General features: G+C 36.3%; 3 protein-coding genes across 6 annotated transcripts; 1 reads left to right on the top strand and 2 right to left on the bottom strand.

The window, feature by feature from the left end:
* Positions 1–159: 159 nt before the first annotated feature.
* On the bottom strand, positions 160–8,271 carry Rhogap1a (Rho GTPase activating protein at 1A). Of its 3 annotated transcripts, none has more exons than XM_076771870.1 (13): positions 7,393–8,271; positions 6,085–6,559; positions 5,780–6,014; positions 5,408–5,687; positions 5,149–5,328; positions 4,845–5,057; positions 4,561–4,680; positions 4,239–4,483; positions 3,758–4,055; positions 3,318–3,600; positions 2,966–3,236; positions 2,714–2,885; positions 160–2,627 (listed from the first exon to the last, which is right to left on the bottom strand). In XM_076771870.1, the coding sequence occupies exons 1-13, from the start codon at positions 7,504–7,506 to the stop codon at positions 2,211–2,213; spliced, it is 3,303 nt and encodes a 1,100-aa protein (XP_076627985.1). In that variant the 5' UTR covers positions 7,507–8,271; the 3' UTR covers positions 160–2,210. The 3 variants fall into 3 exon arrangements, with proteins under 3 accessions (XP_076627985.1, XP_076627986.1, XP_076627987.1); XM_076771871.1 differs by having other exon boundaries at positions 5,780–5,990; XM_076771872.1 differs by having other exon boundaries at positions 3,794–4,055; positions 7,393–8,270.
* A 968-nt stretch (positions 8,272–9,239) lies between these two features.
* Rnb (BTB/POZ domain-containing protein Rnb) lies at positions 9,240–12,341 on the top strand. Its single transcript, XM_076770418.1, has 6 exons — positions 9,240–9,602; positions 9,758–9,978; positions 10,065–10,775; positions 10,845–11,020; positions 11,101–11,350; positions 11,411–12,341. Exons 1-6 carry the CDS (start codon positions 9,348–9,350, stop codon positions 12,339–12,341), a joined length of 2,544 nt encoding a protein of 847 aa, XP_076626533.1. The 5' UTR covers positions 9,240–9,347.
* Positions 12,342–12,694: 353 nt separating this feature from the next.
* Positions 12,695–16,055, bottom strand: Sad (Cytochrome P450 family protein sad). Of its 2 annotated transcripts, XM_076770419.1 has the most exons (6): positions 14,388–16,050; positions 14,024–14,214; positions 13,608–13,942; positions 13,255–13,479; positions 12,946–13,158; positions 12,695–12,846 (listed from the first exon to the last, which is right to left on the bottom strand). In XM_076770419.1, the coding sequence occupies exons 1-6, from the start codon at positions 14,915–14,917 to the stop codon at positions 12,733–12,735; spliced, it is 1,608 nt and encodes a 535-aa protein (XP_076626534.1). In that variant the 5' UTR covers positions 14,918–16,050; the 3' UTR covers positions 12,695–12,732. The 2 variants fall into 2 exon arrangements, with proteins under 2 accessions (XP_076626534.1, XP_076626535.1); XM_076770420.1 differs by lacking the exon at positions 12,695–12,846 and having other exon boundaries at positions 12,972–13,158; positions 13,278–13,479; positions 14,388–16,055.
* Positions 16,056–18,048: the final 1,993 nt, after the last annotated feature.

Below are 18,048 nucleotides of genomic sequence, written 5' to 3'. Positions count from 1 at the left end.
CCGTCAGTATATTTATGTGTTTCGTGGGTTTGTTTTTTTGGCAGTACATCATCTTGCTGCGGATAAGCTAGCTTGATTGAACTTCGTAACAAATACTTGATTTGTGATTATCGGGTAATGGTAAAATGCGGAGTAATAAAAATAATAATAATCATAATATTAATAATAATAATAATAAATTGTAATAGCGGAAACTTTGTCTTTACACGTTTCATGAATGTACAAAAGAGGGACGCATCTTATGCTAAATGCGATATAAAAATTAAAGATATCCAATATTTACGATATAATACACAAGGGCGGGTTACACATACATACGCACACACGCTGAAACCACGCATACGATAGTTGCCTTCGTTCTAGCACAAAGATCACCCCCGGAAAAGTACCTCGGCGTAATATTTTTTCATTCCTTCTTTTCTTTTGTTGTTTAATACTTATATACTATTCCGTTTATCGAACACTCGTCAGACTTGTTTTTTTCTTTTTCGACCTTGATTACAAAGTAGCTCACAAACGTCCTAGCATGCAATGCGGGGATTCTATAAAGTGTTAAATTTGTACTGCCAAATGTGCTTTTCTTTCCTTCAACCCTTTGAAGCATATACCGCGGAACGTCGATTATCAGAAAACATAAACGAGACATATACTAGTTCGTATAAACGACGTTCAACAGTATTTTGAAAAATACGAGTACAGATTTAATAGAGAGCAATTTATCTGACGACGCAACTAATGCAAAGATATAGAATTAATTAGTTCTGTTATACAGAAATAGCAAAATATAATGGATGATATTATAGGGTAAGTATGTAGTAGATATTAGACTATAAATATTGCAATACTTCAAAGGGTTAACCATGGTTCTCTATTGAAGGTATGAGAGAGAATCTTTTCTCTTTGGTGCTCTATTAAGCTGTATTTAGACTTTAACAAACTCGAAGAACTGAAAAATAAATGTTAAGGATAATTTGTAAATATCCTTTTATCTCAGTAATAAGCTGACAGAGGAATGTACGCATATAATAAAATACATTTTACAATTACATATATAAAATATTTTCAACCGTGTGCTAGCAATGCTTAACGTTTAATTGCTATATAATTTATTAAACATACACTTTAAAAGTATTTAAAATATTATATTTAGAAATGTTTCTAATCATAGAAACCACTTCCAGTAGTTGGTCCAACTGAAATAAAATTAACGGCCAGGCAGTGCGAGTAAAAAACAAATACGAGTCTAATTACAGCTTAAATATTAAAAACCTGGTTTTACATTGCTTTGAAATGTTCTTTCGAAAACACTCCAGAGCAGAGATTTATTTCAAAATATTTTTATAAAGAATAGAACGGCTCACAAGTGGCGAGAAACGCGACTTCCTTTTAAAAACAGCAGCCTGTATATTACACGTTACTATTAAGCTTCAATTCGCACATCTCGAGGAACGTGCTTTCTGAAATCTTCTGTAGGAATACTTAGAAACGTTATTGTTTCGAATACGTGGACATTTTCATGGACATAGTAAAATGTATGTCACGTTGTTGCGTAAAAAAATGTAGGCTCTCTGCTAGGAACACGCCCCATTGGAAAAAATACTTATTTTCTAAAGCGTGGATACATAGCGAACCGGACTGCTTTGTGTCTCCTTTTCTCTCTCATAGGAGAAATTTTCGTTCAAAATATCTCTGAAAATGCTTCGCGTGTAAACACGCGCACAAGATCGTGGCTAGGACTTCGCGGGAATACAAGTATAAAATATATCACGGACTTTGAAGCAGGGACGATACGTTGCCGCTCCGAAGTCCACTTTGCTGCGTTACTCGTATGCGTAACAATGCAAAAGAGGAATTTCATCGATCTGGGTTTCGTCGAAGCCTGTCTACTACTTAATGCGTCTAATTCAGCGTTGTATAAACGATACGTCACAAAACTAACAGGTCAACTTACCGAAGTTTTACACAATGACTGATCCGCATGATTTTTAAGCAACCTTTTGCTTAAAATATCGCCGTCAACGACATATTTAAAAAATCATGCGGTTCAGCTATTATATAGAACCTCGGCAAGTTCGCCAACTAACGAAATATATTATAAAAAATTGTTAAATTTTTACATTCCAGCGTTAGTCGCCGCCGAGTCTCTGCCCCGTTGCGCGAAATCCCCGGTGAACAACTGACGCCACGATGAATCAACAAGAACCTCTCGACTAGAGTGACTGATTGTTCTGTTGCATATGCATCTGCAAAAAACAGTATAATATACCGGCCTGCGCCATCACGTCCACAGTGCCCGCCGCCAATGGGTCGCGGCTCTTCGCGTCAGATCGCGAATTCGTGCCAGGTCTGAGAAGCGTTGGCCCGAACACCGTCGCCAAATTGTGCAAAGACATCTTATTTTGCGTCTCGTGTTTGTTAACGCGTATCAAATGAGCGAGCAAAAAGTCAATGACTGCTTTATTTACGATTGGCAAACTTTCGTAGACTCGTCGTAAGGCGACGCTCTTCGACAACTCGCTGTTCTGAAAGGCTTCCAGGAACGCCGGGTAAAGGGCATCCGTGAAAAGAGCTTCCGGCATTTCTCGAAGGTATAACTTAAGAACACCTGTTACAGAGTGGACATCCACCTACATATAGAAACATAAAAAATCTTTCATAAATAATCTTCACATATGCAACGACTATTGGAAGGAAAAGGTTCTGTAATAATTACCTCTTTAAGTAACTGCTCTGCTTCGTACGAATTACTTTCAAACGATTTACGCAATTTCGTTAAATCTGAAGCCGAACCAGAAACGCGGTATAAACCCACTTCTCCGACGCCTCGCCTTTCCACTTCCCTAACGCATGCCGTTATTATAAAAGGAACGTCACGTTTCTCGCGTCTGTAGAACAAATGTATTTGTAAAAAATTTTAACCGAATTCGACTGTATCTGTGTTTCGCTTAAAAAGAATAAAACATACTTGCACACTTGTTGAATTTTAGCTCCGAATAAACCTTGAGGCTTAGCGGATGGTACCCGTCTTAATGTTACTTCGCTTGGAACGAAACGAAGAGCTACATCTAGAGTAGCTGGTCCCAAATTTAACGATCTCTCCACTTGATCCGACTGAAGCCAAGACCTGCTCAATCTTTGTACGCATTTACCTCGTAATACCGAACGCGTTCCACATTCCTCGTACAATAAAATCCTAACGTTTTGACTTCCTTCCAATTCAACAACAAACGTTTCACCTTAATAAAATTAAAGATAATTAATTTAAATATATTTGTATTGATAACTTTACAATTACTTTTTATTAAATAATATTTTACCCCACGTTGGCGCTTGACCCCTTGCGACACGACTTTTTGCTCGTTTAAAATAGTGCCCGTAACTGTCAACCTCAACGATAATGTAAAGATCTCCCACTCTATCTAAACCTGGTGGTATTAAACCAAGTAAAGTCAAATGAAGATCACCTAGTAATAAACTCTCATCGCGACCTGATCTTAATAAATAGCTGCCCATATCTGTTTGGAGATAGGTACGACAGGCTGTAACCCATGCCTGCAATTCGTACATTGATAACGGTAACGGTCCTGGAGGTTGTCCACCCTAAAAAATGAAAACAGACCTAACCTATTTGTTTGCGTTCGCTTTAATTATTTTCACGAGTACATTGTTACTTGGATCCTTGTGTTGAATTTAAATAAAAAATATTATTTAATATATTTAGAATATTTATATATTCGTAATCGTAAAAATTACGCACCTTTGACTTATCTAGGTACATATGGGAACGCATTACCTGTTGCAATGCCTCCACTGCTTCAACCCATTGAGAACGTTCAAATTCACTGGATAGAAAAAACGTGTACGAGTTTTGTACTCGATGTTGACTTTTATGCACAACGCGTAATACTAAATTTGGTGACGCTAATACTAGTTGAGCCTCGAGCTCAGCAAGCTTTTTCCTATTCTTTTCTGAACCTCTACCACCAAGCCTAATTCGTTTCTCATCATTTCGCTCTTCCCACAAAATTTGATCACGTACAGTACATGCTTGTGACCTATGTATTAATAATGTATTTTCATTACGAACCGATAAAAGTAAATAATACATTTTTATCAATTATCATAGTATATGTAAGTAGAAAAATGTTAATTGTTAACATCTAAAAATATAAAAGTTTATATGACCTAAAGAATCGATATAAATCGATATAAATCGATTCTTAAATATAAATACGTACCTCAGAGCTACGACATTAGCTGGACTAGTCTCACGCGGCTCAATACCATCTTCTGTCACTACCGCTTCTGCCACTGGTACATACCACTTTAACTCAAATGTAAATTTGTCTCTACCAGAAGCTTTGTATTTTGCACAGGCAATAACGTCATTAAAGAGAAACAAATGTCTCAACTTTCTATGGCCGTCAGATAACTCTACCACAAATGAATTTTTCACTAATCTTCGTTGCGCTCTGTCATGACTCTGAAAAAACTGATTTTCTTTTCTACGCGTCACAATAAATTTATACAAATTTTAAATGTTATAACACTTATTCTCACCGGAAACATTGATTTCGTTTGAATAATATTGAATTCGTCTAGAAAATTTCTAGTCATAGCAAGAGCTTCTGAAAGTGGTGCATGATCTGCGTGATTCACTGGTGTATGTTTAAGGAGATCCTACAATCGAATGAAAAAGATTTATCAATGCGAACTTCGAGATAAGATAGTATATTTCCAACTGACTGTATCGACTTAACCAATCAGCATTCATTTAACAATGGTACAGATCGGATATTCTTAAGTAACAATAGTTCAATAACTACATATAAATAGATACTTACATGTAATACTAATGCATTTTTTTGTACTCGTGCTACTGGCTTGTGTAACAGATCTTCTAGTGATAAACCTGGACCTTTGGGAAATCCTCTGAGTCTTATATCCCTTGTAATTTCACCGAATTGAGTAGAATGTGCCGAACACCTGCGTACTGTATCGGTAGCGCGAGCGTAATTGTGTAAAAAAGCTCCGTATAATCCAATGTTGCTGGCCATCTACAGTTAATATAAATATAACATCGATAAGAAAGTACAATACATTTTCTGTTCTTTAGATCCATATACTTTGTGGACATTCAATTCTTACTTTAAACTGTTCACCTATAGTAGTTTTAGTGTCCCATTTTTCTAATTTCTTCCTAAGACCGTCCAAAAATGTTTGATGTAACGCATGTAACTCGGGAATCTTGTAAAACATAGTGCCAAACTCGTCTTCGGAAATAACGGGTTGAGACGTGGTCAATGTTGCTCTGATAGCTTTCATGTACTGGAAGTAGATATTTTTGTTAGAATTGATAAAATAATATTTATTATGTATCACTTAAATCGAAAGGTAGACTACATACTTGCAACATTACGTTTAGACATTCGACATATATAGTTTCACTTTCTACTACCGAGTTTACAATACATTTAATCATAGACGTTCTATCGTCCTCACGGTCTTTACTTTTCTCTTGTCGGCGCGGTGTAGTCGGTGTCGGCGATTCTAAGCTACCTTCGCTTAAGCTTAAAGGTTCTGCGTCGCTACTACCCGTTTCATTATCGGTACTAAGAGCGCGTAGTAAAATCGGTGGCGCAGGACTTGCACCTTCTTCGTCTTCACTGTCCATTGCTGCTTTGTGCCTAAAAATAATATCAGTTCTATACAGAGTGATTTTAGGAAAGTGGGACAAGCTATACTTCTATGACATCTTGCTATGTCACAATTGACTTACTGTATAAAATAGTCGATGTTGACATAGTTACTCTGGTTCCCTGGCGAATCCGGAAGGGAAGGCGGTCTTCTTGGCGGTGGTCTATTGCCATTATTATTTCCAACGGGTGGAACACGTGCGTCGATATATACATATTCTCCAGTTTGATCTAAAGCTACAGAATCATAGTATGGTTCTTCCTCCGATGCCTCCGCATCACCGTCTTCTCCATCTTCGTTAATCGCATTTTCCAAATCTGTTCATTAAGTACGAGCATAAATGAAAGTGAATTTAATTATGAAAATATCATTTAACAAGAACAACACCTTTCTCGTCCTCTTCTTTAAGAGATTCTTCATTTTTATCTTTTTTTGAGCTCCCTGTCACTTCAATTACAGTGACATAATTACTTGGCACATCTGGGTCACTGTTTCTTCTAAGTTCAGGCACTTTATCAGGACTCCTTGGTATCTCACTTTTGGGTCTCTTACTCGTATTAAGAGTAGAACTCAATTCAGAAACACACTTATCCTGGAATTTACTTATATCTTCGCGCACAGGAAGGGGCGGGGCTGATGGCTCCACGTGTTGAGTATGAGACGTGTTTGTAGAATCTGGTAAACTGTTTTCTAGTGTTTGACACGTATGCTGATTTTGAAATTCTGTGAGCTGCTGTTTTTCAGGAGTTGTTGTAGCATTACTATTTGCCAATTGCTTATGGCGCTCAACATCAGCTAATAATCTTTCTAAATATTCAACATAAAATTCTTCTTTTTCAAGTTCTTCCCTCAAAGCTGTTACCTGTGAAAACATTAATATTTGATTAATACTCAGCTAGCTGCAATTATTTGTTCGTGTGGATATATCAGTAAAAGTAAATATAATATAAATATGTCTTTTTAGTTCATGATAACAGGTTTCAGATAAGCAAGCAATGATTCAATAAGACAGAACCACACAAAGAATTTTATAAACAAAAATTAATGTTTCTAAAACAAAAAAAATGATCCAACTTTCACCAAAGATTAAATATATTATTACATAATGATTTTATGAATGGCCCCTAATCAATGTATTTAACAAACATAAAATAAACATGTTATGCAAACTGTTAACCATGCACAACTATAAATTAAGTTAATTTCTCAATTAACTAAGAAATTAATACGATGACTCATGAAATGAGGCCCACCATTACTTCAAGAACAAGGAAAATTTTAGCAATAAGAAATTGGAAGTGTTATTACGTGAATTTCTTGAAAAAGTACTTCTAAATAAATTTTTGACAAAGGGAACTGTGATAATTTCCTAAAAATAATAAATAGTAAAGTCAACTCACTGTATTAAGATGATTCATGAATTTAAGCCAAAGCATAAAAAATTTTTATTCCGTATTCTGACCGCGAATAAGTGATTACCGATTACGATATAATGTATTTCGTAATAACTAAAGTCAAAACACAAGGGACCGTATCATACGATGTTCCACCGTGCTCGAAAAACGGTACGATCGGTGATTCGATGAAAATTGACAGGAAACGCTTGAATGAATCGTTAAAAATTCTATTCGTACAAATCCTTCGCTATAGAAATTAAACAAGAAAAGATTACAATTTCTGATTCTGAGTTATTACCTTCTGTTTATGCTTGACTAGGTTGGCCCTGACGTCCTCTTCCCAGGCCGCCGGCAAGGCGCTGTCCGGGAATCTTTGTACCCAGACACGCTGGAAATCTCCGAAAACGCTCATTACTCCACTCCAGACCGTTGAAGATAAGGACTCCTCGGGAACGGTGACGATTTCGAGCACGATTCAAGCCGCTGTGTACATTGCACGGGCGCGGCGGTCACGGCTCTTACCCGAATTTGCCCGATCACAATCTCGTTTCGAGGCAGAGTATCCACTGAGACGCGCGTACTACCGTAACGAGTCATAAGTCGTTCTTTTTATCCACGAACGATTCTTCTTCCTGGTACACGGGCAAACCTATAGCCAAGAATTAACGTAACGAGCGTCACACAGCCGCTGTCATCTTGTCGACATCTCCTGCGTAGCTCACGATCCGATCCCCATGCCCTCTCCTATCATTTTGACGCCTCTGCTATACTCTATTCGCGGACACTGCCCCTTGCCAGCAGGTGCGCTTCACGGACGATACTCTTCACGGCGTGCGCTTACGCAAAATAGAAATTCGTATTTCTTGCGAAACGCGCAACAAAATCCTGCCTCTTACTTTGGAACGATATAATTTATGTTCACCTTGATGATGCGAATTCGGTTGCGTTCGATTCGAATGTTAGATAGGAGTAGATTTAATTTTAAGCGCTTCGCCGTGAGGAAATTGCCGTGTAACGCAACGATGAACGTTGAGATTTTTATTTTACGTAATTGTTCGTAATTGCTATACTTTTTAACAACGTTCAGAAATATTTATACTCTTAATGGCATCGAAATTTTGCTATCCGTACGAATATCGTAGTAAGAAGCTTGAACTTTTATTGTACCGAAAAACATTAAAGGTAACTCATTAAAATTGAATATACATATTTTATATAATAATACAGAATACAGAACGCATATTTTATCTTTTCGATTCGACTTCGGATACTCTTGTACATTTAAAAACGAACTGAAAATACTTACATTCTAAGTCAATGCTAATTTATGATAAAATATATAAGTAACGGTGATTACCAGTGGTGTACAATGTACTTGCTATTAGTAATAACAGTTACGGATAATTATTATACTTAAATACCTTGCATGCGTCATTAATATGCTCTACAATTGTTTCAATTATGTTCCCTGATCTATGTATACAGTATCTCTACTAACTCTATCGAAATTATTATGGCGCTAGTGCGTATTTTGTGTATACACACTGTAAATTAAAATTCGACAGCGGGATATTTAAAAAACAATTGTACAAAATAATTAATTAATTATATATACACGATTATGAATTTAAACGCGAAACTATTGTAGGATATGCTATACAATAAACAGTAATATATATTTAAATTGTGGAAGACTATCAATTAAACTATTTTTCTTTCTAAATTATTTTTATACGTTACTGTACAGGCAGGGTTGCCATTTTAATAGACAAAGATACTCAATTATACATATTCTTTCTACCTAGTGCAAAATCGGACTCTCATAATGTTGCTATTTATCGTTCAACATTGCTAGTACCTACTAAAGTCGATTGTCGTTTGTTAGTTTTTAGTTATATCTATTTAACAAGATTGTAAACGATATTACTGCATTTAAATGCAATGAAATAATGTCCTTTATGTAACTTATTTTCTTGAATAACCGATTTGTACTCGTTAAGTGATTGCACTTTTATAAGTAGTAATAAATTTGTAGCTCCTCCTTTATACACTGTACTCCATATCTATATAATTACTTAGTTTATGGTTTAGCTTTTTTTTGACTTTATTTTTTGTACTACCTGGCTTGTGATAAATCTGGCAATCTGGCAACCCTGTGTACAGGTGTAGCTGTCAATTTTGTTGGCAGCGCAATTGGTTGTTTCGATTAAAAAACTAACGAATTTTCGTTAATTTCTTTATTTATTTAAAGAAATGTCAACTGTAGTTGAGAAAAAGGAGTATCTGATATTGCAAGAATTAATGAAACATTTGAAATCAGAATCCAAAGACGGAATTTCATCGTGTTTAGAACGGTTAAAAAATGAACCAAAATGCTGGAAGCAATTCGCAAAAGATGGAGGAATGGGCATCTTAGTAAATTTGCTTCGTTTTCATGATTTGAAAATATTAAACATGACACTAAGTATTTTAGCAAATGCATGTATGACTTCAGATGCAAGGCAAAAGGTATAAATGCACATAATGTTTCTACATATTTTAAATCTGTTGATATCCTTCGACTGGTTCAGTTGGATAAAGATAGATTAATTTTTGTATAAACATTATTCACTTATAATTATGCAGTGTTAATTCATAGTAATGTTAAATGTATTGTATTCTAGGTCAGAGGTTCTAAAATAGCAAGTAATGTAGTTTCTATAATAAAGCATATTAAATTAGAAAATACTTTACACTGCCGTGCGTGTAGATTAATTGGAAATTTATCAGAATGCGATTGGCATGCTAAATCATTATGCCAGGCTGGTGCAATCGAAGCTTTAGTTAATCTTTTACAATTAGATTTAAATATGCAAACCTATTTAATGGGTGTTAGAGCCATAAGGTATTTAAAAATAATAATTATTTATATACCAATGATACTTATGTACTGCAGAATATTTTTTACTAATTTACAAATTTCTTTTATAGAAATATTTGGAGTATGCACGAAGGTAGTAGAGAAAAAATTATAGAATCAGAAGTTATATTTAGAATTACATGTTTGCTGGTAAGAGCAAAGGAAAAATCAGAAACAGACTCAAAATATGTAGAATTAGTAGAAACTTGTTTAAAAGCACTGTGTGCTTTTTTGATTACACTTGATCTTCGAGTAGGACAACAAATACGAGGAGAAAAAGATATACAAGGCTATAAATGCATTGTAGAATGTTGTGATAAAAATAATAAGATGGCTACTAAGTGTTTGTATCTTCTTTGCCATATAGCAGTATGTCGTCCTATTTTGGGAAATCTTGGTGCTGTTGAAACTTGTATTGCACTCATTAACGATCGCTCGAGACGGTGTACAGAAATATTAGTCAGTTTATGTCTACTTTGTCGAGAAGCTATTAATCGTGCAAGAATTAGAATGGGATCTGGTTTAGAATTAATGTTATCTTTATTACAAGAAAGTGAAAGATATCATGACACGATATTACATGCCCTCGCACAATTTGTTTACGATGGCCCAAGCATTGCAATATTGGTGAAAAATGGTTTACTCGATGTTTTAGTACTCAGGTTAAGAAGAATGGTAACTCAAATAAGGAATGAAGAAATTGTTGCTTCTAAAAAGAGGGGGAATGATTCACCTCCGAACAGACAAACGGAATTAAAATATAATAAAATTAATTACGGACGGTATGTTCATCAAATTATTTTAAATTTAATGTTGCAAAAAACGTGGACGAGACTATTTCTATTTTACAGATTTAGTTCCGATTACTATCGTGATGATTGGAGTCCAGGTAGTGCTACCAGCGTTTCCAGTTCACCTCCTAGTACACCACCTTTACCTTTTTATGATTCTACAGAAAATGATGAGAATGCGGAAGGCAATTATAGTCCAGTTTGTAGCGATACAGAATTTATGGACAACGAAGACGGTATATTAAACTACATGCATAATTATCATAAAAATTTAATACGTACAAAAGTAAAATTCACAAATTTTACTTTATTCTAGAACCTCAAGAAGAGGTAGAATCGCTAAAAAGTTGTAAATCGGTAACTGTAGATGTAGAAGATGTTCAAAATTGGGAACATGGTTGTAAATCGTACACTTGCGTGTGGACACTAGTATTGTTAAATCGATTAAGTCAGTCGAATCGACCAATCGAAAAACTGGCCGATCGTACAACCATCGAAGCTCTAACAAATTACATTAAATATGTCAAAGATCCAGAAGCGCCTAGAATTTTAATTAAAATTACAAGGTAAGTGTAAAAAACTCATTGTAGAAATGAAATTTGTATTAATTAAATCTTTTTGTACAGGAATAGAGCATATTTAATGCCGTTATTAAAGCAGGGCTTCATTTTCGAGGCGCAAACGTTATATGATTCGGAACAGTACACAAGGCATTTATGCACGCTAGCACAAACAGCAATAAGAGAACTTAAATCTATACTAGTATTTGGAGAAGAAACTCATAAATTAGTAATTGCAATTTCGATACCATTCTTAATTAAATCTCGGCACAGTCTGGTATATCTGTTGAACGATTACGATGGTATACCGTTAATATTTCGCGTGCTTTCCGATCGGCAACATAACCTTCACGAGCAGGCTATTTGGTCGATCTGTCGACTGGCAGATACTTTGCAGGTGCAGCCTGGTTTTATAGATAAGCTTCAAATTTCACACATCACTTCGACTGATTTTCCAAGAGTGTACGATAGTCATCCGAAACTTACGACGGTCACATTCGAATTGGACGATGGCACAACCATAGATGCATGTAGGCACACATTGTGTCAAAAGTCTGATGCATTTTCCGCTATGCTTGAAGGAAACTTTTCAGAATCTGGCAAAAAACGTGTCAAACTACGAAACACGTCGAAGGAAAGCCTAAACACGTTACTATTGGCTATAAATGGAGCGAGTTTCGAAAATAGGACCATCGAATCGTTACTAGATGCCGCGTTATTGGCTGACAAATTTCTTATGGACGATATATCGGACATCCTAACGAAAACTTCGGTCTCCAAACTGAACTATACAAATTACAGTAGAGCCTGGAATTGGGCGAGAATTAACTCTTGCCACGAATTTAAATCCTGCTGCGTAGAGAGCTTTCTTAAAGCTCCAATGACACAGTCTGAACGAGTGCAAGCATTTCATGACTTTTCTACCAGTGAAAGTTTCCATGAATTTTTAAACGACGTAAGAGCAATTATTAACAACGTTTTGTTAACAATAAATTAATCCGATATAGTTGTGATATTAATAGTAGCGACATAGATGAATATTTGATCGTATAACCCACATTCTTACATGGGAGGCACTTAATAAGACTCTTTTATTATAAAACCTTTTATTCATTATGTATTCCTATTATACTTACTGTGAATATATTTTAAAATATGGAATTGATGTATATTGATGATTATACACTTTATAGGTGTAATTTGATTAAAAAAATATATATTAAAACACTAATTATTGCGTATACCGTGGCGAAAGTATTTGTAATTAATTTGTTCGTTTTAAATGTATACGAGTAAAATATAATAACAATCGAAGGAACAACAGAAATAATACGAATAAAATATTTACTTTCCTGTCAGTATACCTTTCGTGTTCTGTTTATTCCCGTTTATTCTCTTCGAGTTAATTTCAACTTCAACGACTCCGACGGGACGGAAATCATGTGCAAAATTAGTTTCACCCGATCTCTATTTACGCATTCTATCTTGAACGATTTGACCAGCTAGAACATTTTACATAAAAATGTATCGGCGATTAGTTAGAATATCTTACATTAAAACATATCAATAATTAATGTATCCCTTGTTCAAATTGTTTATACCTCTGTCAAGGCGAGCGATATCTGTGTTTCTGCGAGTTTTCGTCCAATACAACTTCTTGCTCCGAAAGCGAACGGCAGACTTGCGTGTGGGTTCAATACACCTTGGTAAGTGCCTTTTTCCGTTCTGATCCACCTTTCCGGTAGGAACTCATTTGGTCGTGAAAAATTTGCAGTGTCACGACCGCTCGAATAAATTGACAGCACGAGCAACTCCTACAACAAAAATTTGTGCAACTTATTAATATGACATTTTTTTTTCTATTTATACGATATGCTTATTTCGAATAGCGTAGTAACAAGTTCATTTACCCCTTTTGGCACAAAGTAATTACCGATCACGCTGTCTTCCGGTAAATATCGTGAAATAAATGGAGCAATGGGATATAATCTCAGCGATTCTTTGATTATGCTTTTCAATAGGGGATCACGCAGTAATTCATTCTGTGGAAGCTCCTTCAGATGTCGAAACAATTCCTCTTGTCTCTCGGGGTGATTACATATCAGCAACAATATCCATTGCAAAGTGGTCGCCGTCTATAATCCAGAATAAATAATCGATTAATTATTCTTAACTAATTGATCAATTAATTAAACGTTCACGACGATTAACGATGTTCCGAGCATCATTAATTAAATTAATCGTTATTTTTCCTATCTCGTACCGTATCGCCAGCTGCTAAGATAAAATCAGTGATGATGCAAATTGCGTTCTCCTCCTGAATTCCTTCGTCGATCATTTTTTTCAACAGGCCATCGCCGCCTAATCGAATCATTTCTGGTACCAGAATCCGAACGATTTCGAAAGCTGTATCAGTACAGGTGATGAATTTCGTCCAAACTGGTAATCGTAAATTCATCGCTATTTTAGCTGGCATTATGGACAATTTAGCCGAATACTCGAATATTTTGTGTAACATTTTCGCTAATTTCTCGAAATCCCGTGATAATTGTTGCTTATAAAAACACCAGGAAGGACCCATCAAAGCGGCCATCATTGCTGTCGATTAAAAATTATTTTTCATTTTTCTACGTTTTACAGTTCGTTATCGAACAATTTCGAGGTATAATTTATTTTTACCCTCGATAGACCATTGATAAAGTTGAACCTGTAAGTTTGATATAATGGCATCGGTCTCGATTTGCTTCTGCCATTTCAATCTAAGACCCTTAGCAACCTCTTGACACGGTTCGGCCATTAAATTCGTTGCATCCGGTACCAACATCACTTTATTTAATATTTTACGAAAATGAATCCATTCCTCTCCGTCCCTGTTCGAACGTAAGAATGCAGTCAAAATGCAATTTCCATTTTCGTTTCATCGAAGTATTAGAAATTTAACTATGCACAAACTATTTACGATGTAAAAATGTTATTTTATATCATACATAAATAACATCCCTGTTCCTTCCCCATAAGCAATAAATACTTGAAAATTATTTACATGAAAAATAAACCGCGTCGACACTTCCGTATTTCGTTGTAAAGAGTCCAAGCTTCCGGTAAAAAGTGTTTGGGCGCCGATCCCTCTAGACGGAATATTCTATGAAATTCATGGGGCGAATTGACGAACACCGCCGAGACTGGCCCGATCCGTTCCCTGTAAACCGGACCCAGCTCCTTGTGCCTTCTGTTCACATATTCGTGCTGTTGTTTCACGCCACCGGAAAACAGAAACGAGAAAAGCGTCCCGATGACAGGAAGTCCGCGCGGTTTCGGTGCTTCCTGTGCTATACTTCCGTTCGTTGCTGTCGCTGCTGTGCCGTAATTTCTCTCGCGCGATATCTCGCTGATCTCTATCTTCGATCGAGATGCACCGTCAGAGGGTTTCGAGATATCGGGCAGATCGTCGATTCTCGGTGAACTTGACGCGCCTGCATAACCGCAACCGAACACGTGACGGTCCAACGACGTGACGTTGTTGCAGTGGCCGTTTGATTTGATGTTTTTTAAAACGTTTCGCGCTACGTTCATCTTTGTGCACGCGATTGGCCCGATGGATCTGTTTTACCTACTTTTGATCAGCACGAACGATCGAAGCGATAGCGTCGATTCGTTGGCTGGCCGGGTTGTCTTACATCGACCGCACGTGTTGAATTCGAAACTTCTATTTGCGGACGTATCGCTTTCTTTTTTTTTTTTCAGAAGATGAACGTGACTTCATTCGAAGCGAAATCGCTGCGATCCTCGCGGGAACTTTCTGTTTTTATTCCCTCCCGCCATGCTTGGTACCCACACACTGGAGACCGATGACAGAGCTGGTGACAGTCTCGAGTACAAGTAGCCTGGATAATTCGTGCCTGTATGATTTAAATAATACGGTATAGCACATTGTATTTAAACGTTTTCAAATACAATGGTCCCAGATATAACGTGTTTCAGATACAACTGTCCCTATCGGAGTATTAAATGACAACCATTAGGGGATTGTCCATCTACCGAAATTAATTCGTAACAACGAGTCGCAGCCGCAACCGGAAACAGAAACGGTGACAGGAAGTATCAAATTATACGAATTTTAAAATTCACTGAAAATCACGGTTCAAGTTATACACTGATTTCAGGACGGTTTACACGTGAGAATGATCGAATACCGTTTACTATGCCGTTATCTAGAAGCCGTTTACCCCTCCGCTGGAGATTTCCACTTTCTTCCACCGAGGATTCCTTTGCTTCTTGATTCACTGCGTTCTTATTTTCTACCGATTACAGTGGCGTCGCAATTAACATAATTACGATGCACCTTGCTGTGTAAATTTTACGCGAAATTTATGTATTTGCTTACGTTCACTGCCTTACTTTGTACATTCGTGTACCTATTCATCAACGCTGTAAGTGAATTACAAATAGTATACAACAATTGTAACGATAACCATCGACACGTTGACAGCCATGCCATGCATATATGTATGATACAGCATTCAAATCCAAGTAACATTATACAAAGAACGAATAGGTGTTTGAGATTATACTCTCGGTAAAAATTTTTGAATAGATCGATCGAAACAAAAGTATCGAATTAAGAGCGTAAATAATAAAAATATAGAACAGCAATTAAATCGGTTTGGCGGTGAACGTGTTGAGGGAATTTGTAAAAATCGATAATTTAACCATTGTGCATCATTCGTATTCACAAAATCGGTGTCCTTTGAAACGCAAATTACCGATACTATAGCGTAACGTTATCTTTGTTGCAGCCGCTGCGTACGCGTTTAAAAATATTGTATATCGTTAAGGAATCGTGAAAAACAACGCACCGTGGTTATCAACGCCTCAACCAACAAATACACTAAATCATCGGATCGCAGGGATTACTCGAACCGCGCGAAACGCGTCGCTCAGCTGTTTAATTGTCGGCGAACACTGATACTTTCTCACGGTCTGATCGTGGGTATTCCGGGACTAAAGCGTCGACCACTGCACACTGTTTAACAGTTTCGAAGATATTTAAATCTCCAGCTGAAACTTCTTACACCGTGGTGGGGACCACACTAGAGATTCCAGGAATAAAGTATTACGAGGTGTATAAAACGTCGTTTGAACACGAAGACGATCCTGAGACTGGCAATTTTACGCGCGTTATACCTGTTTTTACAACTACAACAGGATATTCGTTCGTAATATATAACGGTGGACGAAACGTATTACCACGATATACGATTCGGTATACAAACATTTATAAATGCTGAAATAATTATTCTTATACATCCTTGTCTGTACGGATATTTACTCGCAATATCTTATCCATATACAAAAATAGAATAGATAAGATAAAATTTGTAAAAACGTGTTTTACAACAATAATAACGGTATAATTAAGTATCTTTTGGAGAATCCGTTTCGTTTATATCTTGTAGTCCATATTAATATTATTCCATTCTTTCAAAAGTTATCCTCCGCAGTTATTATTTAACTCAGAACTCTGTGGCAATGTTTTCAAATATTCCGCGCGATGTGCCGGAGCACAGTTTTGTTGAAAATAGAAATCAGGCGGTAAATTTAACTTTTCTCTGCTCGTTACTGTTGACTGTTTCATATACGACTATCAATGTTTGATTTGTTGTTGTATCTTCTAATACTTTGGGTTCCACCTGTGTCGCTGCGGCGACATAAACAATATGCACAACTCTGAGAAAGATATGCAAGAAGCATTTGCATAAAAAAAATTATAAACGATTCTTTTGTGCGTGCTGTTGCTCGTAAACATCTCCCGGTATCTCGGTCTTATTTACCAATCCTAAAAAGCCTCCTTTTGAAACACAAATAGTTGCAATTTGCGTAGATAAAAGGACGAGATACTCTACTTGCAAAGTTGAATATAGACAGAAGACTTTGAACAACCCGATAGCATTTATAAATAATGCAGCTGATACTCTGGTCAGGGATAAATCTGATTTTGAATAACGTACTAGACACGGTTTACTTTGAAAACTAGAACCGTCGATAAAAACCGGTATATCTTATTCTTACATTGAATAAAGATTTATTCGAATAACGAATAAATAAAACTTGTATACCGAACAAAATGCTTGTACGGAAAAATGAATATTTATCGCGTTGTACCATTCTCATCACCGACGAGAGATATCTGCTTAAGTTTATTTTCGTAACTACCTATATATAATTATGCATAACAAATTATTCATGATAAAAAGTAAAATACGTTTCTCGTTGTTGCCAGAAGCTGAAACATTTTTTTTTCATACATTTCTGACTGTGCCATTCCTTATCACAAACGAACGATACCCGAAGAATTTCTCAACGCAAGGGATCGAAATCTTAACCTCTAGGCCAGTGTTTCTCAACTATCTTCGTCTCGTAGCCCCTTACGAGTTTTATTTATTCTCGTGTTCTCTCCAATTTTTGTTAATTTCGTTAATATTTTTCGTGATCCGCTCAGAACTTTGTATGGTTCTTGATCCTTCGAATACAAAATGGCACGCTACAAAATAAGGACGTGGTAGTTGTAAAATTTTGAGTAAAATTGCGATACTCGTAGCGGTAGTTGAACTTGTCAAGATAATCGTATACTTCCGAGTTTATAACCTTGCACAGAGAAAACGTCTACAAAGTTATCGTGGGAGTTTGTAAATACAATAACGCGA

This window comes from Colletes latitarsis, chromosome 8, assembly GCF_051014445.1.
Source record: "Colletes latitarsis isolate SP2378_abdomen chromosome 8, iyColLati1, whole genome shotgun sequence".
NCBI classification, from domain to species: Eukaryota; Metazoa; Arthropoda; class Insecta; order Hymenoptera; family Colletidae; genus Colletes; species Colletes latitarsis.
The sequence above is the reverse complement of the archived record's forward strand: the minus strand, read 5'-3'. Positions and strand labels throughout refer to the sequence as shown.

What these genes read in the sequence shown, in the direction of transcription:
- Rhogap1a (XM_076771870.1), bottom strand. Translation starts at nt 7,506, where the DNA reads ATGAGCGTTTTCGGAGATTTCCAGCGTGTCTGGGTACAAAGATTCCCG. An exon ending in TAGTCAAGCATAAACAGAAG is followed by an intron (nt 6,560 to 7,392) that starts GTAATAACTCAG and finishes ATGTTTTCACAG; the next exon opens with GTAACAGCTTTGAGGGAAGA. An exon ending in AAAATGCATTAGTATTACAT is followed by an intron (nt 4,681 to 4,844) that starts GTAAGTATCTAT and finishes ATTCGATTGTAG; the next exon opens with GATCTCCTTAAACATACACC.
- Rnb (XM_076770418.1), top strand. Translation starts at nt 9,348, where the DNA reads ATGTCAACTGTAGTTGAGAAAAAGGAGTATCTGATATTGCAAGAATTA. An exon ending in AATAAAATTAATTACGGACG is followed by an intron (nt 10,776 to 10,844) that starts GTATGTTCATCA and finishes TCTATTTTACAG; the next exon opens with ATTTAGTTCCGATTACTATC. An exon ending in ATTTTAATTAAAATTACAAG is followed by an intron (nt 11,351 to 11,410) that starts GTAAGTGTAAAA and finishes CTTTTTGTACAG; the next exon opens with GAATAGAGCATATTTAATGC.
- Sad (XM_076770419.1), bottom strand. Translation starts at nt 14,917, where the DNA reads ATGAACGTAGCGCGAAACGTTTTAAAAAACATCAAATCAAACGGCCAC. An exon ending in TTATCAATGGTCTATCGAGG is followed by an intron (nt 13,943 to 14,023) that starts GTAAAAATAAAT and finishes TTTAATCGACAG; the next exon opens with CAATGATGGCCGCTTTGATG. An exon ending in ATTACTTTGTGCCAAAAGGG is followed by an intron (nt 13,159 to 13,254) that starts GTAAATGAACTT and finishes TTTTTGTTGTAG; the next exon opens with GAGTTGCTCGTGCTGTCAAT.